Source organism: Lotus japonicus, chromosome 4, assembly GCF_012489685.1.
Source record: "Lotus japonicus ecotype B-129 chromosome 4, LjGifu_v1.2".
NCBI lineage: Eukaryota > Viridiplantae > Streptophyta > Magnoliopsida > Fabales > Fabaceae > Lotus > Lotus japonicus.
The window spans coordinates 44,349,838-44,375,548 of NC_080044.1; the positions used below are offsets into that span (position 1 = coordinate 44,349,838).

Sequence of the window (25,711 nt, forward strand, 5' to 3'; positions counted from 1 at the left end):
ATCTTTGTCCCCCATAGTCTGGTTTTGGCACAGGCTACTAGCCCATTCCCCCATTTTTACCCTTCTCTTTATTTTTTTCCCAAAACCTTTTGAAGCATTTTTAGAGTGATCATGGTGCAAAAGGTCCTCCTTGTTGCTAATAGTCGATTCATTCATTGATTATAGTTTCACCAACCCAAATCGGAAGGTGGTGGTGGTTTCTTTAGTCATAAAAGTATTTTTAAGAATACAAGTGATCAAAGAGTAGTGTTTGGTGTTCCTTCTAGGTTGTGACTTTTTTTAGAAAATAAAAATTGAATATATTGCAGAAAAGACAAAAGTACAAAGCCAACTCCAATAGGAGAAAAGATCCCCCTAAAAAACAGCAATTGACCCCTGAAATAGCCATAGAGAAAAAAACCAACAAGCCCTAACACGACCATAGACACAAAACCCAAACAAACCAAAGGGGCAACCCATAAGAACCACTGTGGGAAGGACAAGGAACGACCGCCAAAAAGAAGAAACAACCAATACTACGACAGCTTGCAGGCATGAATCTAGGTTGCTATCTGGTTTAGAGCGTTCTCATTTGTACAATCGTACCTCATACCCAGACGTAACCCCATCAAAAGGACACTCCTCGCCCTAGTCATGACATTATGACTTTTTACCGTTAGCTTATCTATTTTATTTAAATTTATAAAACTATTTTGGCTTAAATAAGTTTCTAGTCCCTAGAATATACTATATTTTTGTTTTTAGTCCTTGTAAAAAAATTGTTCTTTTTCATCTCTCAAAAATTACCAATTTCACTTTTAGTCATTGACGTTAAATTTTCCATATAAATTTAAGGGAAGTCCACGTACACTTGACATGTAGCATTTTTAAATAAGCATTTAACTAAGGGTAAACATGGGTTGGGTTGGATAGTAGCATCGTTTGAGCGCAGTATGAATAAAATTGATCACCTTTTCAAGACCCCTTTCTACACAAATATTAGGGGATTTGTGTCAATCAAATGCCTGAAACTCATTGATGCTGAACTGACAAGAATGCGAGCCTGCGGCGGCAGATGCGATTGCTTATTGAGAGAGACTCATGGACTACCTTGCGGTTGTCAACTTGCAGGTTACCGGTCAACCACTCTCCTCTCAACTACTTCCAATTATTTATATTTGTGATTCAATGTAACATGTCTGTGAACTTGCAGATTATGAGAGGATTCCGTACGAGACCATTCATCCATTCTGGAAGAGCCTAAGTTGGGAGCATGTACCTGTTGCAGATACTGGCAGCTCAGATATTTGCGGACTAAACCATGGAGAGATGCACCCAGAAGTTGAGGCACTGACATGTTATTTCCATTCTTTGGATACTGGAGGGCAGAGTATGGTAAGGAGGAAGCTTCAAGCGATATATTGTCCTGAAAGGAGTACACTATGTACTCCTGAGCTTCGGATAAAGTCCAACCGCACTCCTAAGTTGAAAGAGAGCAAACAACCCAAGGGTCGAGCAATAGGATCCTTGACTCGTGATCCTTCAGCGTTTGAACTTACAGACAAGAAGATTAAAGAGGAAAAGAAGTCTTCACAACCAGCAAAGAGGAAGAAGCGTGTGAAGAAGTCTGATACAAGCCATTTCATGTGTAACTTTCCAGCCTTTCTCCATCCATATATTGGCACAATTACAGATGTTGAGGATGATGGTAACTGTGGCTATAGATCCATTGCTGCATTAATGGGGCATTCCGCCGGTCAGGACGGTTGGCCTTGGGTTAGGGCTACATTGATACAAGAACTTGAGACCAATGTGGTAATGTATAATAGGATGTGGGGCACAGATGTTGTTTATGGCTTACATAATCGTCTCACTCTTCCTATTGGTGACCCGGCCACCCCTGACAAATGGTTTCAACTGCCAGAGATGGGATACCTTGTTGCCACAAAGTACCAATTGGTTCTCGTATCCTTATCCTCTATGGGTTGTAACACATACTTTCCACTAATAGGAGCCGGCCCACGAGATGAGCATTCTGTTATAGCTATTGGACATGTGATAAATCACTGGGTACAGGTATATTTTGACCAAATACACTAATATTTTAGTTGCCTACTAGCTTGTCGATTAATTTTTGTATGTGGAAGTTATCTAATTTTATGGTTATTCTCTAAAATGCAGCTCCAATTAACTCCTGGACATCCTATGCCGACTATTGCTCCCCAGTGGGAATGGCACAGTGATCTTGCCTCCAAATACTGGCGCAACCTATATGGTCCACGTTTAGGCATGTATGATGCACAATTCCAAGCTTGGCTTGGTGCTTTTAGTGGTCATGCGGACTATGTGGACATCACCACAGATTGAATGTTCTTGTATTGTGTAATATTAATTTGTAAACTCTCTGTAATTTGGTAGAATGTGGCCCTTATCACAGGTTGTTGTTAATGATGAAAATCTAGACATCATCGTAGATTGGCAGGTTCATGCGTGTACTTTTGGTAATGTTAATTTGATGCACTTTTGGTAATGTTAATTTGATGCACTTTTGGTAATGTTAATTTGATGTACTTTTGGTAATGTTAATTTGATGTACTCTTGTCATTTTCATTTTCATTACCCTCCACCACCAACCCTGACATTACTCTCAACCACCAGCCCCAACCACTCTTCTACCATCCACCAGTACACCTTAAATGTTTTGACCGCACGCCTGAGCTATAAATATCTGTTGTGTCTTGCCTCTTCTTCTTACTCTTCATTCCTCATCTTCCTGTCTATTGTGTCTTGCCTCTTCTTATTACTCCTCTTTCTACACGATGGAACAAGACCCAAATCCATTCCTCCGCCATTGCAAAGGTCAAAGCAACAACTCTGGCAGCTCTCGTCCTCTCATTCCTGGCCCGGCTGGCGCCATCCAGGCTGCCATGTATGCCCGTAGATCCACCCCTAACACACCACTCATTCCGACCTAGGAAATCGTGAGGCGTGTGCTAGATCATGGATCAACCGAAACCGATCCTGATTTCAACTCACATGCTTGGCTATCAGCCCTGCAAGAGTGGGGAATAGCCACTCCGCTGGGCTCTCTGACAGCGAACGTTGAGAGGGTGGAGAATGTTGTTGCTGTTATCAAATCTTGCACTCCCAATGGGTTTGGAGATGCGAAAGTTACCCTCAAGGTATGTCTTGTCCTTGCTTTTGTAAGGCCTTGCTTTTGGTCCCCCTTGACTAACCGTTCTAATTTACTTCTCAAACGATTTCAAAAATTTAGGACCCCACGGGTGCTGTTGATGCTAGCATCCACCGCAAGGCATTTACTCACAGTGAATTTGCGAATGACATAACTGTTGGATCTGTTCTCGTTCTCCAAAAGGTCTGAAACCTAAACATGAAACTTGCTTCATTTTTTGGACAGTTAAGCATGGTTTAATTAAAGTATACATTTCACATGCAGGTTGTTGTGTTTGCACCTAGAGGAACTGTTTGTTATCTTAATATAACATTGCCCAACCTAGTGAAGGTATTCCCAAAAGATTGCGGACCCCATGACTTCATCGATATCACAGAGGAATAATTTTGTTTTCGGTGTTGCTTATGTTTAATTTGGTTGTGTAACCGTTTAACTTATTGTCATGGATTACTACATGCTTTGAATTATTTATATGTTGTCGTTGTTTCTGTTTTTTTCATTATAAGAGTCATAATATTAAGACTAAAAATATAACACATGTAAATAAAACGAGGCAAGAGTCATAACATAACATAAAAAGTCCTAACATATACATAATAATGGATCCCACATAACAAGTGTAATAAAATCACTCTCCCCGACCCCGCCCCCTGCGACCTCTGGGTCCACGAGCTCGACCTCCACGAACACCCTCTCCAGGATCACCCTCTCCACGAGCTCTGCCTCCACGAGCTCCGCCTCCACGGGGTCTGCCTCCACGAGCTCTGCCTCCACGAGCTCTGCCTCCCGCAGCTGCGGCTCCTCAAATAGCAGAAAAGGCAACTCCCTGGTTACCAACGAAGGAACTCCGTCGAAAGAGATCGAGCGCCCTCTCCGTGAGGATCCGGGGCTGTGTCCCTGGAGCAAGAGCACCTGGCACCTCCAGGGACTGCTCCAACAACTCCACACCCCTACGTATGGCAGACTGCATAAAAATAATATACAAAAATAATTTCATTAACAAAAATCACAATTGAATGAATAAAAATAATATACAAGTTTAGAATCCAAACTTACCACGGCACTAAGCTCCTCCCTCCTATCCTCAGGGATGATGAACACATGTGACACTCTGCTATACCACCTCATGTAACCCTCCACCGCCTCTCCCGGATATGTAGCAGGTATCCCCTGAGGGCGGAGGTGCGGCTCAAACTCAGCATAGGCAGCATCTGTGGTCTCAGCAAGGGACCCCGTCGTCTGGATCTCAGAGGGGTGTCGAGGGATGTCCTGTATGAAGCCAAACTGGCGCATAACCCGCTCTGGTAGATGTCGGCTCACAGACCGGCCGTAAGGTGTCCGGATGTAGCCGGAATAGAGGGCCCTGGGATCCCGCGGTCGAACATCTCGATGGTCCTCAAAAGGGGTCCATGTGATATCATCCACTGTAAGCTCATCGAGCATGACTCATCTCTCATCGAGTCCGGAATGCGCGATCCGAGACGTGGACCACCGCTGCGCCCTAGGCTGGTCCTGTGTGTAGCCGGGGACCTCCGTCCTGATAATGACGCTGCTAGATATGTACTCATACGCCCATGACAGCACGAGGGAGGTGAACCCACCGATCTGCGCTGTCTTCCTGCGGGATGCACGACTCAGCTGTTCGTACAACGAAGCCAGCGCAATCGCACCCCACGCGTACTCCGACACGCGACCGAGGTCCTCAAGCATCCCGATCCAGTAGACAGTAGTGTGGTAACCACCACTCTTGCTGGCAAAGAGGGTGGCACCAAGCTGGTTCACCAGCCAGATCCTAGCAGCATCCTCATAGCGTCCCCCTACAATGAAATGAATTAAGTTAACAGTTATTAATAATACTCTAAAAATAAATACAACTTAATAAAGTAATTATTAAGACATACCATCCATAGCAGACGTGTACATGGTCTTCAGAGTAATGAACCGAATGTTCTGGCCACCCGCCGCCTCAAACTCAGCCAGATAAGCAGCAACAGATCCTCCCAGGAGCTGGGCGCAGAGCGCTGCAACCTCGTCTCGCTCCCCTCTGCCCGGAGTGTAGAACCTCGACCCTGTGGGAAGATGGAGAAGAGCAGACACATCGTCCAGGGTGATAGTCATCTCCCCGAACGGCATGTGGAAGCTACTCGTCTCCTCATGCCATCTCTCAACAAGGGCCAGTACGACAGCTGGGTCTGTCTCCGGTAACCCGCACCAAGGCAGGTGATACAAACCCGTCTGCTGCAGCAGCTGTCGCACATGTGTGTGGGCCTCTGAATCGCCATCACAGGGGAGGTTCCATACCTTCCCCCCAACAGTGGCCACCCTCAATGTCCGACGGTCCACGTACCGCGGGTCTGTGCGAAGAAGTGCCTGCCACGTCCAAGGAGCCTTGTGGTCAGGATAATGCGCAAGAAGCGACAGATCCTCAGGCCCCCCGGGAAACGGTGTCACCCTCTGGATGAGGTCGTCATCCGCGCCGCCCTCTGCCACCACATCTGGCACAACATCAGCAGCATCAATCTCCTCCTGGAGAATAAGAGGCTCCTCCTCCTCACCACTGGCCTCAGAAGCAGTCTCAGAAGCAGACTCCTCGCCACTGGGCTCCGAAGAAGACTGCTCGCCAGATGTCTCCTCAAGAGGTAACTCAACCATCGGAGAGACCGGAGTAGGATGAGGCTGAGGCTCAGCCGGAGTACCTGACGGAGCTGTAGTAGATGGACCACCTGACGGAGCTGTAGCAGACGGACACGGAGACGGAGCCCCGGCCGGAGTAGCAGACGGAGACGGAGACGGGGCCGAAGCCTCAACCGCCTGACTAGTTGCTCGATGGTCGCCGCGCCGCGTAGAAGCATGCAAGCGCTCGTGGCGATCCTCTGCATCATCGACTGTAGAAGATCGAGACCTCTTCCTCCCGCCCTTCATTCTCCTATGAAAAGCAAACAAATTTAACATCAAATTACAACTTGAACAACTTTAACAGTTACAACTTGTACAAACATCTCTCATATAGCAACAAACATCTCTCATATAGAAACAAACATCTCTCATATAGCATCAACACCCTTTCTAATATGTCAATCTAGATAACTAAAATGCAACATTAAGGAAGTTCCCTAGTTCTAATAAGCCGATACCATCAACACCCTTTCCCAGTGTCATGACACTAAAATATTTGAAAATTTGTACAAAATATTCAGCCCAATAGATGGAGGAAAACTAAAAAAAACTGGCTTAAAAAAACTGCCTTAAACTGCCTTAAACTGGTTTAGAATCGGGAAATGTTTTCCCATTATAGAATCGGAAAAACATTTTCCATTACAGAATCGGAAAATGTTTTTCCGATTTTACAGTAACCCAGAAACCAGAACTGGAAACGACCCACTCGTGCCCATGACCGTTTCATGCCATTTCAGTCAATAAAACCTACCTCTAATCAATAATCAACTACCCTAGTGTTCAACATTCACCTAATAATCAATCAACAACCTCTAATCATCAATCAATGTGAGAGAATCAATAAAAATCAAACTTACCTTTTGAATGTAATGGAATGGGAGTTCCGGTGCTTTGAGGAAGCTTTGATGATGATGGGACCGAAGCTTGGAGTGGTGGAACGCAAGTTTGGGAGAGATTTGAAGAGGGAGTGATTTGGGGAGGGAAATGGGTTTTGAAAATTATGTTTCAAAACCTATCTGATGCTGTTATATCAATACGAATCGGTAAATGATAAACCGATACGTATCGGAAAATCATTTACCGATATTAATCCTGAGGGTTTCCGGTAATTTCCCCACTTTAAGTGGGGCGGGAAGCCTAAGGGCTGGGGTGTTAAACCCAATTCCCCTCTTCTCCCCACCATGTTAGAACAACATTTGGACAAACAGTTTTGCATCTCCATTGTTGTGGTGCCGAACCACACCTTCTATGACGCCTTGGGAGAGAGAGAGAGAGAGAGATAGAGATACAATGGAGGGAGATCAAGCTTTGACGAAGAGGAGGTTCCCCTGCTTCAACTATCTCGTTGGGGTCTAACAACCGCAACAAGAGCTGAATTTGTGAACGGTTTTCAATGGGGAAAAGATCCAAAATTGAATTGTCTTCAATTTCTTTCATAGATTGGTTGAAGGATGAACTGATGAAGGCTTATGGACATTTTCGGTCCACACATGGTTGTTAGAGAGTAATGGTCGATGATGGATATGATTGGGACAAAAGAGGGGTGGATAGTAGTTTCTCAGGTACTGGCAAAATGTTATAGTGTTGTTGTTGTGGGGATAGCAGGGAAGGAGGGGAGGGAGGTGAGGAAAGGGAAAATGTGAGGTTCCCTACCTAGGTGGTATATGATGGGGGTAATAAAAGGAGCGGTGGGTGGGGGAACAGAGAGTTGAGGGAGACAGAGAAAGTTTATGGAAGGGGAGTGGGGGAGAGAGGGAATTGGGGGAAGGAAAATGGGAGGAGATGGTAGAGGATGGTAACAGAAATTTGTAGTCATGCAGGTAAGGGATGAGACCAGGTGGGGGAAGCTGGAGAAGGAGGCGTGGGAAGAAAAAATGGGAGTTATGGTGGGGGGAGGGATAAGGGAGAGAGATAGTGTCTGGTAGGTTCATATTTCCATCATTCCATGTATAATTCAAATATAATGAAAAAAAAATATTAAATTTAACCCAAGTATCATTTATTACATTTGTGATTTACTTATGTTGGTTAAAATGCTTTATTTCAATTATTTAAAATGTGTTAGAGTGAATGCACATGTACTAGAAGTTATAATGTGTTCAGATTGTGATCATGTATAATATAATTATTTGTTATTGACTTAAAACTCATATTAGTCTCTGTCTTTGTGTCGCCGTCTGAGGTAGGTCCTTAACCGGAAAAATTTGTGCAAAAGGTCCTTGTGAATGAAAAACGTATGAAGTCAGTCCTCGCCGGAGCCCGGACCTCCGGCGAGTGATGAAATGGCACGCTGACTGGGTTAATGAAGCTGACGTGGAATTAAAAAAAAATTAAAAATTAAATTTAATTAAAAACCTAAATTACCTCCAAATTAATCAATTAAACTTATTAATTAAAAATTAAATTAAAGTTATTGATTTTAAAAAAAATCATAAATCCTAAAATTAACTCAGAATCTGAAATCAACCCAAATTAGGGTTCCATCCACCCACCTTTCTTCTTCTTCTCTTTACATTTCTTCCCCAATTTCCTCCATTCTCTCTTCTTCTTCTCTTTATAATCCTCACATGGAATGTCACACCAGATCACCCTCCCACACCAGATCAGCTTCCCCTAAATCAAACAAAATTCTCAAGCACCCAACTCACACACACTCATCTTCAATTTTCCGGGAAAATTTTCACACAGGGAAAAGGAAAGGAAAAAAGAAAACTCGTGAAAGGAAATTTCGTCGCGATTCAGTGTCAATTCCTCTTTCTCGCCCGCCATGACATTCTTCCTCCTCCGCTCCTTCCATGGTGGCAGTACCATGACTTGAAGGGAAGTTTCGTCGCGATGGGGGCCTCGCTGTCGAACATTGGACCATCGGTCTCGACCTCGGGGACATCCCTGAGAACTGCGTCGCTCGAGTTTTTCTTCACCCCATTCCGCCTGAGATTTACAACTTGGCCCGCCTCTACCGATTTCATCTGGAAAACTATGTTACCGAACAACTATAAGGATCTGCTCCACGCTCTACCTCCTGAACGGTTCCAGGAACGAATCTAGGTTTTTCATTCTGGGTTCTTCTCTTTTGTGTTTCTGGGATTTTTCTTCTCATCTCCGTCCATCTTAATCCTAGAATCACTGGTTGGTTAAAAAAAATAGCAATTGGAGTCAGACATGAAGATGAAGATGAAAGATTTCTGTTCAAAAACTTGAAGAGATGAAGATAATTGAAAAAGGATGGATGATGAAGATGATTACGAAAGGTTTTGTTCTGGGTTGATTGGGAATTTGATGGAGTTGTGGTTAATTTTGGGGAATTTGTTTGTATTAATTAAATTAGGTTAGTTTTGTTTTTTTTGGTACATAGGTTAGTTTTGTTAATTGGTTTTATTCTTTTTGTTAATTTAATTTATGACGTTTAATTTTAATTTTTTAATTTTTTTTAATTCCACGTCAGAGTTATTAACCTAGTCAGCGTGCCATTTCATCACTCGCCGAAGCTCCGGGCTTCGGCGAGGATTGGCTCCAGACAATTTGCATTGATGAGGATCTTTTGCACAAATTTTTTCGGTTAGGGACCTATCTCAGACGGCGACACAAAGACAGAGACTAATATGAGGTTTAAGCCTTTCTTATTTGTAACTTAGATATACACAGTTAGATTATTGGTAGAGTAATAGAAGACCCTAATAAAGATATGGCTTAATACATCAGAAGGCCCCTGAAATTGTAAAGGGAATCAGTTTCAGGGCCTGGAAAATTTTCGCATCAAATTGGGTCCCTAAAAAAATTTTTTAATTCAATTAAGGCCAAATCTCAATTTTTTCCTAGTCATCAGTGACACCTAGCTTTTATAATTTTTTTTTAATTAAAAAATATTAAAAAAATAATTTTTAATTCCAAGTCAACAAAATAATCAAAAAAAAAAATTAAAAACTTAATAAAAACCTAATCTAATAATCATAAACTAAACTGAAGGTATGAAAAACGGTAGAAAGGGGGGGGGTTTGAATAACGTTTTCAGTACAAGACTTCCACCTTAAAGATTTTGGCAAATCTTTCGAGAACTTAAGTGCTAAAGATAAGAGATAGAAAAGCACACAAGGATTTTATCCTGGTTCACTTGATAAATCACTCAAGCTACTCCAGTCCACCCGTTAAGGTGATTTCTTCCTTCTTAGAATGAAGGCAATCCACTAATCAGGTAAGAGTTACAACTGCACTTGAAACCTACAAGTGACTAACAATTACACTGACTTAGCTCACACTAAGATTCACTCTCTTAGTCTTCTCTAGGATCCGATCAACCTTGATCTCCTAAAGGCAAACTATACAACTGTATATGAAGTTCTTGTTTACAAAGAAATTGCTTCTAAAAAGCTTATAGTAAACACAATGAATTTCAGATGAAAGAAGGCTTAGAATATTTTGAATATGTCTTGCGCGTGTGTATTGCTTCTTCTTAGTTTTTTCTAGCCGCTTCTTTCAATCTTCAGCCTTTATATATATACTCCAAGGATTAGGGTTGAGCGTTGCATGGGAAATGCTACCGTTGGAGGGCAGTTCTGGAAAATCCAGCTTCTGCTGTGGCTGAGAACGTTAGGTAGGTCGTCAGGAAGGTACACTTGCTTTTGTACTTGGATAGCGACTTGACCTTTTAACCTAGGAGACTTCTGATCAGAGGAATACTTCATATTGGAACTTGTGAAGCCGGTTGATCAGAGTCAGAGGGAAAGCACAGATCCTCTGACCATTGTATCTTCTGATTCTGAACTCAGAGGGAAGAACATGGCCTTCAGAGTTTCTTGCTTCTGGACTTCAGAGTTTCCACTATTCAGCTTCTGGATCTTCAGAGTCTTCTACACCATCAGAACATCTGAACCTTCAGTGTTTCTTGGTTATCAGAACTTCTGGATCTTCAGAGCTTCTAGCGACTGAGTCCACATCAGAGTTTGTATAGCTTCAGAGCTTCTGAAGCTTTTCCACTGTTCATACTGAACATGGTGAATGCGAAAGCGTTGCTTGGGTCACTCTTTATACACAGTGCTTCTGATTTGTGTGAGATTGAGTTGAGGTCAGAGCCTGTAAATAGCACACTCAGAAAAACACGTTAGAGTACCACAATTGTTCATATCAAAAGGTTAACTTGTAATCATCAAAACCTAGAGTTGTACTACTAGATCAAAACTTGATCTTACATAAACAACCTAATAAACCTAATTTAAAAATCTAATCTTCAACACCATCATCTTCATCATTCTCATCTTCAACACCCAACACCTTCATCTTCTAAACCCAGCAACATCCACCCCACCTGCAACCTCAACATCCACCTCCAACACCATCCCCAAACCTCAACCTCAACCTCCAACCCCCACCCCCAAACGGCCAAACCAAAACTCCACCCAACCCCCAACTCCACCTACAACCGAAACCCCATCCCCACCCCCACCTGCAACTGAAACCTCCACCCCCACCCCCACCCGAAACCAAAACCCCAAATCCCCAAATCCACCACCAGGCGATGCAAGGAGAAGGAGTGATTGAGAGAGAGAAAGAAAATCTCAACCTCCTTGAGTCCCAAAACCCCGATTTAGAGGCGGTGGCGCTCCATCCGACACACCGCTGCAGCCACTGCGTGAAGCTTCTGTGGATGTTGGATGTGGTTTGCATGTGGGTTTTAGTCTCTTTGATTTTCTCGATCTGGACCGATTCTTTCAGATCTGGTCTCTTTTGTTTCTCTTTTTCTTTGTTTCTTGATCTGGTTTCTTTTTCAGATCTGGTTTCCTTTGTCCTTTAGGTTCTATGTGTTTTCCCCTTTATCTTTTCCTGGAGTTGAACACAAAATGGGTTGAAGTACATATAACATTCTTATATATGTCAAATTTCTTCAATTCTTTAGGGCCAGTAGTTGATTAACGAACAAGAGGTGCTGCTCAAACAGGTACCAGTTACAAGAGAAATAAAAAACAAAGACAGGGGAAAATGAAACAGGGGAAAAGATAGACAAAATTCAAATCAAAATAAAAAGATGTGCAGGTTCACGCAGCAGCATAACAAGCAGCAAGTTTAGCATATCAGTAGGCACAGGTTTGCAGGAGAGCAAAAGCAAATCAACCCCCCATGGTCGTTTGAACCTGAACCATGGTGTGCGAGGATGGTGCTTGATCTTGCATTAGTGATTATTAGATTAGGTTTCTATTTAGATTATAGATTTTATTAATTTTTTTATTTTTTATTTATGCTTCAATATATGAGTTGGTATTAAAAAATAAAGTTTTAGAAATTTTCAGGTAAAAAATAATTCCAAATGCCACGTGGAAAAGCTGAGTAGGCTAAAATTGAAGCCACTTCAGCATCAGACACACTTTGTCCTTAATTGAATTAAAAAAAAAATTTAGGAACCCAATTTGATGCGAAAATTTTCCAGGTCCTGGAACTGATTCCCTTTACAATTTCAGGGGCCTTCTGATGTATTAAGCCTAAAGATATTATCGGTGGAGAGCTACAAAAAGCGAGGCCTTGACTCGAGCTGCCTACCGTCTTGAGAAACGAACTGTGAAGATGGAAAAATGATTAATAGGCTTAAAACAACTACAATTGTTGAAAACAAGGATGGAAGTGTTGGATCATATACTGGACCAGTGAAACAATTGTAGTAAAATAATTAAATTAATAATATAAAACTGTTATTGCCATTGGTGTTAATTATTGCTTACGAGAATTTTTGCTTATAATTGTTATTAGAAATGTGTTATAATTAGTGGATATATATATTAAAATTATTTTCACTGCATAGCATCAAATTTATGTTAGGAATTTATAGTTATCCAATTCCATCTATAATTAGTGGTAAATAGAGCTCTATAGTTATATGATAGCATATGCAAGTATACAAATTTTTCCCAAGTAATAAAAGATATCGAACAACTTGGACTGTTTGTTACGTTAACCACCCAAAAGTTAAAATAGTGTTAATTAAAAAAACAGAAAATAGTGAAGAAAACAATAAAAGAAGTTTCACGAAGGCAAATAAAGAAGAAAACGTGTTTGGAAAGGAGTTTAATGGATGTGCATTGTCAGTGTAACGAAGTTTTACACTGTCATCCAATTATTATATGTCATGTGGGATAAATACTTATATTCTTCATTTATTTTAATTAAATTACAATTATAGTTTCTGATGTGGCGGAAAACAATTGGACATCTGTGTAAAAAAAATTACACTAACGGTGTATCTTCCATTTTCTCTTTGGAAAGAATGAGTTCACTTGATTTACAACTTGTTCTCCACCAATATACTTTTATAAGGTTGAATCAACTATTAAAATGTCGATAAGATCTATTACTTACTAATTACTTAGTCAAGCAATCTACCCATTGAAATCCTACTAACGTAAGTCCTAATGATCACAAAATGAGCATTATAGCAGAAACCTACTCGATTAGACATTCCCAAAGCTCTGTTCATAACCCAAGAAGATCATGCCTAGTGGAAAAAAGCTCTGACTATCAGCCAAGAAATTCTAATAGTTCCTACCTAGATAATATGATCCTAGTAATGAGTATCTCGACTAGTAACTCGATACGACCTCCTTTCCTACTCTAAATGTTCATACATGGGGGTGAGCGTCTCCTATTGTCACTTAGAAAACCTCAACCTTGCCTAAGATAATCCTTTCATAGGATGATCTGATGTAAATGGTGGTTCTCTCATAAACTAAACTCACACCAATTTCTCAATTGCTATGCAAACCCTAAAAATCATCACATGGTCAAAAGATATATGAAGCACAAAAAGAAAATTGACAAACCCAAGACATGAGAAAATTCCCCCTATATCAACGAGGCATTCATCAATCCATATAAATTTGTTAATCTACTTAATAATGAATATAAACCCTTGAAATCACCAACCGGCTAATAGAAGAATTAAGGGTAAAGACAAACACCAAACAATGAAAATCCACCGATTATAATTGCGGAAAGATGTATTGAACAAGAGTAATATAAAATTACATCATCCCAAATACCAAAATAGAGTTAAAAAGCAAAAAAAGGGCACAGAAAAAAGTGGAACTCAAGACAGAAAGGAACCGTGGTCGTTTGGAGAAGTTGTCATCTTCCTCGATAATGCCTTAGCACCAGTGTCTCCCAAATGTGTTCAATAGGTTTAGAATGACAAGATATAACATAAAAAAAAATCGAGCTTATATATGACGCTGAAAGCTTTGACCAATTTTCATAAAATGACTAGTGCAGACTCGTTAACCATTGGATCGGGCTCAAATTTTGATATATTGTTCAAAACACATTGATATCCTATCTAACCGGTTGAATTGTCAAAAAAAATTGTGCTATGAGAGTTAGCCCACACAAGATAAAACTAGTCAACCACGTCATTTCGGTGAAATCTGTCTCTAATCTTCTTTTCAAAAAACTTTATCTTGTAAATCTATTTTGATTTTTTTTTGAAATAACTTTATCTTCCAAATTCACTTTCAATCTTCTTTTGATCTCCTCATCTTTTATCAAAACACAATAAAAACCATAAAATATCTAATAAATTTATTAAAATACTAAATTAACTTTAAAATACAAATATGCATAAAGTAAAGTACTAATTGCATGAAAAAGGACTAAGATACCCTAATTAATCAATTAAAAAAATGAAAAAAAATAGCCCTAAACCCCGGGTCAACATTATGATTAGTGAAATATATATAAATGTTTATTATTTGTCACGTCGAATAAACACAGTTATGTAGTTTGGTTGCTCAATCGTTCTCAGTTTCCCTATGAAACGTCAAATAAACACAAATAATATATCGATGATGCATGATACTCTTTGACAACTAATAAGCATTAACACACACACACACACACACACACACACAACAATGATCAAACTATTCAACTCTATTCTTTTTGGTGTAGTCTCTACTGACCAAATTGGTATCATGGTGAAGTGTCTGGATGAGTTTTGTAACTCTTCAGGCAAGCTAGTTAGCAAGGCTAAGTCGCGTAATTTTGTGTCAAATAACGTCCACCGAGGAGTGGCTCATGACAAAAGTTCTTTGGATGGTATTCGTCTTACTGATGATCTTGGGCAGTATCTCGGGGTTCCTATGCTTCATAAAGCCCCTACTCGTGCTACATATGACTTCATTCTGGAAAAGACCCAAAAGAGTCTGTCCTCTTGGAAGGCCTCTACTCTTAGCTTAGCAGGTAGGGCAACGTTGGCTAAGTCTGTGGTGGCTGCCCTACCATCGTACTTCATGCAAACAATGTTGATTCCTAAGGGTGTTTGTGAGAAGCTCGATCAAATCTAAAGGAACTTTGGGTGGGGTGCGGAGAATGGCTCACGTAGGGTACGCCAGGTGAAGTGGGAGATTATTTGCAGTCCAAAAAACCAAGGGGGCCTTGGATTTCGGTGTTCATCGGATTTCAATGAAGCCTTGCTCATGAAAGTTTGTTAGGGGTTGATACACCGACCAGACTCGCTTTGGGTGAGAGCTTTGTATGGCAAATACGGATGCGGTAATGGAGTAATTCCGGTGGTGAAGAGATGTGGGAGGGAATCGCTGGTTTGGAGAGGAATTCGATCGATGTGGGACAAGGTTCTCTCGGGCTGCATGTGGAATGTTGGAGATGGCACTAGTACTCATTTGTGGAAGGATACCTGGATCATGTCTGGACATAGCTTATTGTCTCTTGCTACTCAAGCCATTCTAGATGTTATTATTGATTTACCACTGGCTCATTTCTACGAGCATGGTCGAGGGTGGAAAACTAAGTTGTTTTCTCACTTGCTTCCTGCTAACAAGATCCATGAGATTGTTTCTTTGCATGCAGGTCCTAATATCGATGGGAGAGATAAAGTCCTTTGAGCGATACTCCTTTTAGAGGCTTCTCCACCAAGTCTGCCTACGATATTATTGCTCGTGAACTCTCCCAGAGAGGTCATGAGGCTCTTTGGAAGGTAATCTGGCGAGTGCAGGGTCCTCAACGTGTTCGTGTATTCCTTTGGAAGTTGTGTAACAGTGGAGTCCTTACCAATTCTTTTCGGATGCGGCGCCACATGGGAACGTGTGACATTTGTCCCTTATGCTTAACAATGGCTGAGGATTACTTACATCTCTTTAGAGATTGCAGCGCTACTCATGCCTTATGGGAATCTGTGATTCGAGGGGCGGTGGGTGTTTAGCAATCTCACAGGAAGTTTTATTGGTAGCAGTGGTGTGGATTGGCCTTGGTTCTATGCGTCTGCGTTATCTACAATTTGGCGCATGAGGAACGAGTGGGTTTTTAACCAAACACCCTTTAGCTCGCAACGAATTTGGAGCCTCATGAAGTCGCTAGGGATGAAGCAAAAGGCGTCTTCTCAAACGTTGCATTTGTCTCCTACTATCCAGGGTGACCAACCTGGGATTTTTTATTGCCGAGCTTTTCGCAGGACTTTCTCTAGTTGGGTGAAACCATATTCTAGATGGGTTAAAGCTAATGTTAATAGTGCAGTGAGAAGCACTCTAGGAGCTAGTTGTGGTTGTGTGTTACATAACTCTGAAGGCAGGTGGCTGAAAGTTTTTGGTGGTAAGGGCTCTCTAGCGTTTGCGAATGTGGTTCTCTCATAGCTGTTGGCCGTTAAGTACGTTGTTGAGCTTATTTTAGGTTTAGACCTCCCTTCTGTTATAGTAGAAATGGACTCCCTAGAAGTGGTCCAGTTGTTATCTGTTAAGTTCAAACGTATCATAACGTTTTAAAATCTTATTTTGATCATAACAATTTTATACCAGAAGTTTCGCTGGAAATTAAACCCTTGTTAACGTTTCTGATTTCAGGAGAAACTCAAAAGAATTCTATACGCTTCAACGTTCTATCACTTCAAAAAGGAAAGAGATATCAGATAGAAGAAGAGTCTTGTTTTTACAAAATAGTTCTGCAAAGGAGAACTAACTTTTATCCAGCCTCAAGTCTCTGACCGTCCAATGACACGTCGTCAGTCAGATTTATCAAAGATAATTTTTGAGCGCCAAAGTCTTAGTTTGATTACAACCAGTTGTCCAACATTCAAATCAAAAGACAACTAATCAACTTATATTCAAACCAGATCACGTGAAGACAATCTACTTCAGCAAAAGGCACGCTGACCAACAAGGAAAAGTACAAGTCGTCAACATCAAATTGCCAAATTGTCTCATGTCTGAAAAGTAGCCCAAAGTCTATCACCACCTACTAGCTAACAAATATCATCTTTTTAGCTAAAGGATAGACTTGCTTCTGAATCAACATTTAATGAAGCTACCAACCAAGCCTTTTGAATCAACAGCTCGATCTCATTTTACAACGGCTATCTCAATGGTTGGATATTGTCTCACAACGGCTACAACACTAGCAAACAAGTATTTAAGCCACCCTTGAAGATCTGAAGAAAAGAAGAATTAACTCCGAGAATACAAGCATTCAAGCATTCATTTCAAACTTCTCAACAGCATTCAAAGCTCAAGCAGAAATTCCTAAGTGTCAAACACAAGCCATTAAATTCTGCAAGTGAAAGAGAAAACCTCGTACCTTAAAAGAGTCATATCTCTTTATTCTCTTTACACTTTTGTTAGAACTCTTAAGTGATCCAAAGTCAGATCTGAAACCAAACACTTAGAGGTCCAGTGCCATAAATTCTCTACCACTACTCTTGAAAGAAGAGAAATCTTGTAGAGTGATTCAAATCATTGTAAGATTTTGGAGAAGTTCTGAACAATACTTGTAGGAGGAGTCCTGTAGAATACTTGGAGAAGTCTGTGATAATACTTGGAGAAGTCCGGTCAAATACTTGTATTGGAGAAGTCCTTGATACTTGCTAGTGAAAATCTTAGTGGTGACCAAGTACTGGACGTAGCCCAATCGTTTAGGGTGAACCAGTATAAATCTCTGTGTGCTGCTCGTTCTGTCTCATTTACTGTTTTACTTCCGCTACACTGAACAGTTTACGAAAAGTCATACTTAAACGTTTTCACAAAAGAACTTATATTCTTTTCATAAAACAAAGTTTTAAAACGTAAATTTCAAGTACACAATTCAAACCCCCCTTTCTTGTGATACTTATTTGCATCTCATTATCATCCTCCGATTTGACAGGCCACCGTTATGAACAATTGGCTCATGACGTTCTCCAGCTCTGTAATGCACATGGCAATCTGGTCTTCCAGCACACACCGCGCGAGGCGAACTCTCTAGCGGACTATCTGGCTAAAATTGGCTTGAACCTCCAGTATGGAGAACATTTGGTTGACTCTCCCTTCGGTGAATACCACTCGTTCCTCATGAGGGATTCTCCTCCCGCTGCCCACCTTCCTGGTGATCTTGCTCCGCCTTAGTGCTTGTGGTTTCTTCCACCACTTTCTAACCAAAAAAAAATCAACATATGAGGTTGGATAGTTTTGGATTTCAACATGAATTTGGTGTGGCTGCACACACACACACATACTCCCCATTGATCAAACTATTCAACTCTATGTACCATTGAAAAACAATCAACGAATGAGGTTGGATGATTATAGATTTCAACATGAATTATGTGTGGGTGCTGTGGAAGTAATATGAAGATTAGTATCGGTCTTATCCAACGCTAAAAGGACATAAATATTGTCGGCCTATACGACTGACGCTAAATATTACCATTCAGCATCGCTTGTTGTCACCAGGGAGTTGTGTCGGCTTAGAGTGTGTAAGACCTGGATTTTCAGAACAAGTTAATTTCCGACTTACGCGTAGAATCAGTGTAAGCGTGACAGGAGTTTGATGTTTGAGAAAGATTAATGAAGAAGAAAGTTCAGAAATTGCTTGAGGAATGTTGCGTAGTTGCTTTCGGAGTTAGTGCGAGTCGTCTGCACACCTGCCTTATGGCTAGCGTGTCCAGAATAGGCTAATTTCGCTTTAGAGCAACGTATTAAGTGAGATTTCAAATCCTTGGGAAATTTAAAGATTCTCTTTATTTTTCCTTCGACCAGCGTTTCATTTTGGAACTCTGGGTTGTACGCACGATAGGTTTCACTGTTCGGAAGTCCGACGACGCTAATTTCTTTGCTTCGAAACCCTAGATTCGAGTGATGGATGAGGACTTTTTCTATTCGGGACTTCTAACTAAGTTTCCGTCTGCTTTGCCAGATTTGTTTCGACGTTTCCAATCTTTCTTCAAAAGGAAGTTTTGTCGTTTGAGCATCACAGCAAAAAGTAGTTTTTCGGGACAGATTAACTTACACCGCTTTTGGGATTTTAGATATCATTTTTCCCAAATCATAGATATTTGTTTTGAGTTCTGGAATTCTGACGCCAGAATCTCTCTTAGAATTCTTCGGTGAACGTGCTGCAAAAATCGGAATCGCGAAATTTTCATTTTCCCGCGATTTCACCTGCCTATAAATAGTCGAAAAAGCAAAATATCTCCCCATTTGCACCATTAGAGCCGCGAGTTTGAAGGGGAGGGGAGGAGAAAATATTTTCGCGAAAACTCGATCAATCTTCGTGCAGTTCGTCCCTACTTCGAGGTACTGAGGTAACTAGCATGATTCTTACCTCTGATTACTGTTTCTACTGCATTTCTGAAGTCGTTTCGGTGCTCACAGTTTTGAGCTTTTTGTAAAACTGTCCGTTTTCTCTGATTTCTTGCTTGGGTTATCTTCCCTACGTTCCCAAGAGTCTAAAACCTCTGTCAGTAATCGCCGATTGTGATCGAGCTGTCCAGGATCTGAAAAACTGTTTCAAAACCCTTTTTGCGCACATTTCGAAACTTTATTGTCGAAAAGCCGTAATCTGACTTCGTGCCTTTAGGATTTGTTGTCACGGATGTCGTTAGGATCATTGCTGTCAAATTTGTTTTCCGAACTGATAACTTTGAGGTTTTGAGCTTTTATTTTGGACCAAAATGCCCCTGAACGGCCGTATTTCGATCCGATTGTTCGAAAATTGTTCCGACAGTTTCTTTGCCTTAGTTTTACCCTAAAACTACCTTGTAAACTGATTTGATCGAAGAAAAAGAGCCGGAGCCCTTTTTCTCTTATGGCCGTGAGCATGTAGTGTTGGGGGGGGGGGAGTTTTCGTTTTCGAAAACTTGTATTTTCGTACCCGATTGTCGTATTCTGAAGCTTTAATGCTTTGTCTATCGTTTATGTGTTGTATTGCGATCGAACTAATCGATTTTGTTTGGATTCTGCTTTGTTTTTCTCCGAGGTTCAGTTGAAGGAACTTTGGAAGTTTCAAAGCATTTCTGTGAAGGAGATTTTGATTGCGAGGCTGGAGCAGCTCGAGGTTAGGGCAACTTACATATTAGCTATGATTGCATGATAGGCGTCGATAAATTCGACTTATGTTTTATCTGATGTTGATTATGATGATGAGTTGATGTTATGATGCTTTTCCATAACTTGTGATGTTGTGATATTGTTGAATTGTGCGTTTTGACGCGATTTCGGAGTGGGGAACCTATGAACTGGTTAAAGTTGGTGTTTCGGGTTGGATGAACAACCCTAGGCAAGTCCAAACTTGGGGTTTGAGACTTAGCCATTCGTTGGTATTCGTTGGAATTCTTAGACTTTCCCCGGGAAATATCTTTGTTGCTTGGGCTGTGTTGTATTGACCGACACTAGACCCTTGTGTACTCTTGTGGGTGGAGTTGTGTTGTATTGACCGACACTAACTCCGAGTCGTGTTGTATTGACCGACACTGACTCTGGCTTTGATTTTGGGTTCTATTATGGTGGGAGTTGTGTTGTATTGACCGACGCTAACTCCGAGTTGTGTTGTATTGACCGACACTAACTCTTGGGTTTGTTTTGAGATTGGGTTTGAGCTAAATGCTTGTGTGGTGAGGACGATTCGATGTTTGGCTAACCATATTGCATTAATCGGGTGAATAATGGGAATGGTTCACCTGTGCATTTCATGGTGAATAACGGGAATGGTTCACCACTGCATCAATGATGAATAACGGGAATGGTTCATCATACAGTGAATAACGGGAATGGTTCACCAAGGATGAATAACGAGAATGGTTCATCCAGGATGAATAACGGGAATGGTTCATCCATAGTGAAGAACGGGAATGCTTCACTTGTGGCGAACGGGAACGCGTCACAATCCGGATCATGATTGCATTTCACGCATACATTCATTCTGACTGAGATTGTGTGCTGTTTGATTTATTGAAGCATTGTTAGAGGCATAACATGCTAGGATTATCTATATGTTTATATATAACATATATCTATACCCCATATCACATGTTGAGTGTATATCTACTCTATTCCGTGAGTTGACCCTAGCGCCTTGGCTTTGGTTTCATGATTGTGTTTGGGCGGTCGGCCTGCTGCCAGATGTCGACGGTGGACTGGGTTTTCGATGATCTCTTCCTCGGGGGGGATCAGGTTTGAGTTGGAGGACCGGACGGACGAGCGTGGACGTCTGACGAAAGGAGTTCTACGACGCATGGAGCTGAGCTTCAACTTGCCGTCTTCAGTTCGCTGTGGACTCGGTTATGTGAGCAGTTCTGGGAGGGTAGGTTTAGGCAGGCGTCATATTTTGTGTAGAGCTCTGATTCGTTTTGCTTTTGGGACAGGGTAGGTTCCCGATGCATGGCTTTTCGTGTGGTTCTCTTACTGAGGAATCACAATGAGTCAGTCGGACCATAAGGGGTTTTGCTTAGGCCATTTTGAGGCCGACTTTCTACTAGTGGATTGTAGTTACAACTTTATTACTCAAACTTCTGGGTCTGTATATATTTGCCTGCGGGCACACTACTTGGAGTCACTGCGAGTGCGCGTGACGGGAGAGTGCAGCTGAGGCTGTACATGTGTATATTTGATGTATATTGGTTAGTTTAGTGGTTGGGCTATGTCTTTATTTTCTATTGCTTTATTTAAAAGGAATCAAACGGAAAAAAATTTACCTGTTTTCCGCGTAGAGTTTATTTTTGGTTACTAAAGTGACACCTGGAAATCGGGGTGTTACAGAGTGGCTAGAGCGACTCTAAACATTTGCGGCGACTAAATGGTTGTTGCAAAATGTTAGCTTCGACCTTTTTTGTTACACCGAATTTTGACTCATTTGCCGACGCTAATAATCACTTTTCTTGTAGTGAATCTAACAATGTATAAAAAAAAAAAGAAAAATGACAAATACAAGCTTAAAGTGTTTGCATCTTGATGGTATGCCAGATATGAGATGCTTTTGAACTGACTGAAAACACCTCCTATTTATAGTAAACATCTTTCATATTATTCCACCAAAGAAAACATCCTTCAATTATGCCTTCGTAAAGCCATGCGCTGAAAGTATCAATCTTGCAATCACACAAAGTGACTTATGGACTCCACAAAACATGACTATTTTTTAGCCTTCTTGACGGAAAAATTTATTATAATCATCTAAAAACTTGTGTAAAGTTACACCAAGCACTTTTGACCCACTATAACAGGTTTTAAAAAAAAATCAAAAAACATAATTTCTTAATTAAACATTTATCTTTAATTAATTTCAAAAAAAAAAATCATCCTTCATCTGTTCCTCTTCTCTCTTCCTTCTTCACCTCTTCTCTCTTCAACATCAGATTCAACATTTTTTCTATCAATCTCAGACCTGTCTCTCTTCAACACCTCCTCCACTACCGGTACAACAACCCCAAAACCCATCCCCACCTTCTAATCTCTCACTCTCCTCTCTCCCCACCGTCCAGTGTCCACCCATCTTCTGGGTTTGTTTCTCAACATAAATCTTGTTAAATTCGTGCTTCTCTTCTCAGATCTGGAAACAAACACTGAAATCAAGCTCAGAAACAAACCCAGAAATGGAACTCAGAACCGTCGTCCATAATTTCCATCTCCAGATCTGCTTTCCCCAAAGTGGGTTTGCTCGGTGCTCCATCTCCAAATCTGCTTTTCCCTTTACTCCATTCACAACTCCATCTCCAGATCTGTGAAAAATACTGGCGGTTTTCGATAAATCGGTGACAAAGGGTTGGAGGCTCTGCGCCAAAGCCACCCTCTCTCTCCCCGTTTCTCTCTCTTCTTCCCCCAAATTCGCTTTATCCTTCAAAAACTCCATCATTTTCAAGCATGCGTGGGCTTTTCTCTCCCACTTCTTTGTTGTTTAGTTGTCATGCTCTACCTTCAAATAAAACCCATTTCTATTTCAAAGTCTGAATCTTTATTTGTTTTAGTTCAAGAAACATAGAAGGGAAGGGATGTGCATGTTGGAGAAGCTGCAGAAAATGGGCATGCTGGGGTGTCTTCTATGCATCGTGGGATATTGTGCTCAAGGAAAAATTTAAGACCAGTGAGCAATTCCTGTGCAGTAATTCTTCATGGTAAATCTGATGACAATTTCAATTTCATGAAGGTGAAAGTTGTTGTTCTATCTGCTGGACTGTTGCTCTTTGGATGATTTCATAGTGTTTAGTAAGGACAGATCTGGGAGTTTGATGTGGCCGGTTTTTGGTTCAAGATTCAATGATACCAATTAGATGAATTGAAGTGAAAGATGAGTGGGAGGTGGTGGGTGATGGTGGGTTAGTTGGTGCTGAAAGATTCAAGTTTAATAGATCCAATTAATTAGATTAAAATTATCACAAGTTAATTATTGTAATTAATAAATATGTATTTTCATTTTTTTTTAAACCGGGAAAACCTGCTAGTGCAGGTCAAAAGAGTTTGGTGTAACTTTACACAAATTTTAGATGATCATAATAAATTCCTCCATTCCTGACCCCATGTTTTACGAAACTTGTTCGGGCATGTAAATTTTATAAAGGGTTGAGGAATCCTCATCCTTAAACTAACTTTGAGAGAGAATTAGGTTCAGACCAAGGCCGGCCCAAGGGTCAAGCCACCCAAGTAAGGGCTTTAGGCCTCCAAAAAAAAAATTATTCCTCCAAATTATTTTTTACTAATTAAAAAAGGCCCCAAAATTTTTAATAAATAAATATATCTTTAGGTAAAAAGGTCTCACTTCAAACTTTGCTTTAGGCCTCGTTTAGTGTTGGGCCGATCCTGGTTCAGACCCAATTTATAAGAGATTGTAATAATTAATTAGAGATATAAATCAAATGAATGAATCACAATAACAATGTTCCTTACATATTGTTTTATGTAATTTGTTTTAAAAGTAATATAATAGTTCTTGCACCCACCTATCTATCTCAGCAACCTACAACTACATTTTTCCCATGTTCAGTACTAGTAGCAAAATAAATGCAATAATTAAGCAAACGTTGTCAAGATGTGTTGTAGTGAAAGTCGTCTAAAACGCTGTTTGATCCACCTTCTAATCACTCTAGCCTTACACTAATTGTACTTCTGACTTGTCAATGGTAATCATCAATTACCTACTAATTTAGAACAATTTGCAATGTAGATAAACTATCCTGTTTTTTTAGTAATCAAACATTTTCTTCTCCTGTTCCACCATTGTAACCATATTCTGCAATATCAGTTATTGATACTAATTCTGCAGAGTAATTTCTCCTTTGAACCATCACGTAACATGAGATGAGACTTGTCAGCTTACAAATTTCATAAGAGTGTGCAAAACCATGTGGCCCCTGACACTCCACAGTGGTTTTATGAGTTTGAGAGATATTCTAGCTTTTTTCATATGTAAATGCTTTTTTCTTTAACTGTTTTGGCCATTTCCAGTGGCAATGGAATGTCAGCAATTAATCCCTTACAGTGGCAGTTCAGAATTAAAGAGAAACCATGATTCAGATGACTAAGAACCCATGATTCTTGGCTCTACATACATGTGGGTTACTTTCTTAAAAGAAGAATATTATACATAACCCAAAACAATCCTAGAAACCAAAAAAAAAAAATATGCACTCTACTACTTTCCAACTCTAAGCATTTAGCAAATTATCAGGGATTATAATAATACTCTGTTTTTAAATTTTGATCCCCTGCGAAACCACCATTTCCATGTGAAATTCTTAATTTTTCAGTACCTTTCACCATCATATATAGTTCAGTGGCCTGGACTGGAACAAACAACAATCTCAATTTGTTGAATAAGAAATATTTCTAGATGGACAATAAGATCATGTTTGGTTATGTGGTTGAAAATCTCATAATAAGAAATCACAAAATGTAGCTTTGAGTATGTTGTGGTTTGAATTGTGTGTTCACCACTTATCCAATCACACCATAGAGAAGCAACGATTTGGTATGATTTAGGTATAAGTTTAACGCAAAGTGAATGTACGTTTTTCTTAATCCATAGAGAGTTCCAAACATTTTTATCTGGAAGTGAATTTCAAGATCTATTTGCTCATGTTAGGTACAAGTTAAACTTAAAGTGAATGTACTTTTTTCTTAATCCATAGAGGGTTCCAATCATTTTTATCTCAAAGTGAATTTTAAGATCCATTTGTTCATGTGACAATGAGTATCCAAACATATATAGCGGTCTGACAAAGTAGAAACTGAATTGTTATTACCGAAACAAAAAAAGAAAATGAACTGTTTTTGAGATTTGATATATTTTGTCAAGTTATCAACGAGTTAAATATACCCATTATTGGAGCCAAGAAGAGTTATTTGCACCACAAATCACACATGTTCAAAAGTTAACTAAAAGTCAGATTCATTGTTGATTATGTGATATATGAGCACTTTCGACTTTGGATAGGCTCTTCTTTATTGTTTGCTTCCTTTTCCTGTGGTGGGCTAATATAATATGCTCCATAATGCATCAAAACCTTACAAGAGAGCATCATTACAAGGATCAAGGAGTTGAGAACAATATTGAACGTGATAATGGGTTTGATAAATTAGCAGATTCTCAAAAGTTGATGTTGAGATGAGTATGGCCATTGAAACTTGAGAGTTGAGA

General features: G+C 40.3%; 2 protein-coding genes across 3 annotated transcripts; one reads left to right on the forward strand and one right to left on the reverse strand.

The window, feature by feature from the left end:
* The first annotated feature begins 1,345 nt into the window (after window positions 1-1,345).
* On the forward strand, window positions 1,346-3,361 carry LOC130714338 (uncharacterized). The gene is made up of 2 exons (XM_057564235.1): window positions 1,346-3,161; window positions 3,254-3,361. The coding sequence occupies exon 1, from the start codon at window positions 1,372-1,374 to the stop codon at window positions 2,077-2,079; it is 708 nt and encodes a 235-aa protein (XP_057420218.1). The 5' UTR covers window positions 1,346-1,371; the 3' UTR covers window positions 2,080-3,161; window positions 3,254-3,361.
* Window positions 3,362-3,688: 327 nt separating this feature from the next.
* Window positions 3,689-7,010, reverse strand: LOC130710097 (serine/threonine-protein phosphatase 7 long form homolog). Of its 2 annotated transcripts, XM_057559254.1 has the most exons (4): window positions 6,706-7,010; window positions 5,074-6,098; window positions 4,229-4,989; window positions 3,689-4,136 (listed from the first exon to the last, which is right to left on the reverse strand). In XM_057559254.1, exons 2-3 carry the CDS (start codon window positions 6,092-6,094, stop codon window positions 4,619-4,621), a joined length of 1,392 nt encoding a protein of 463 aa, XP_057415237.1. In that variant the 5' UTR covers window positions 6,095-6,098; window positions 6,706-7,010; the 3' UTR covers window positions 3,689-4,136; window positions 4,229-4,618. The 2 variants fall into 2 exon arrangements, with proteins under 2 accessions (XP_057415237.1, XP_057415236.1); XM_057559253.1 differs by lacking the exon at window positions 6,706-7,010 and having other exon boundaries at window positions 5,074-6,452.
* Between the last annotated feature and the right edge of the window lie 18,701 nt (window positions 7,011-25,711).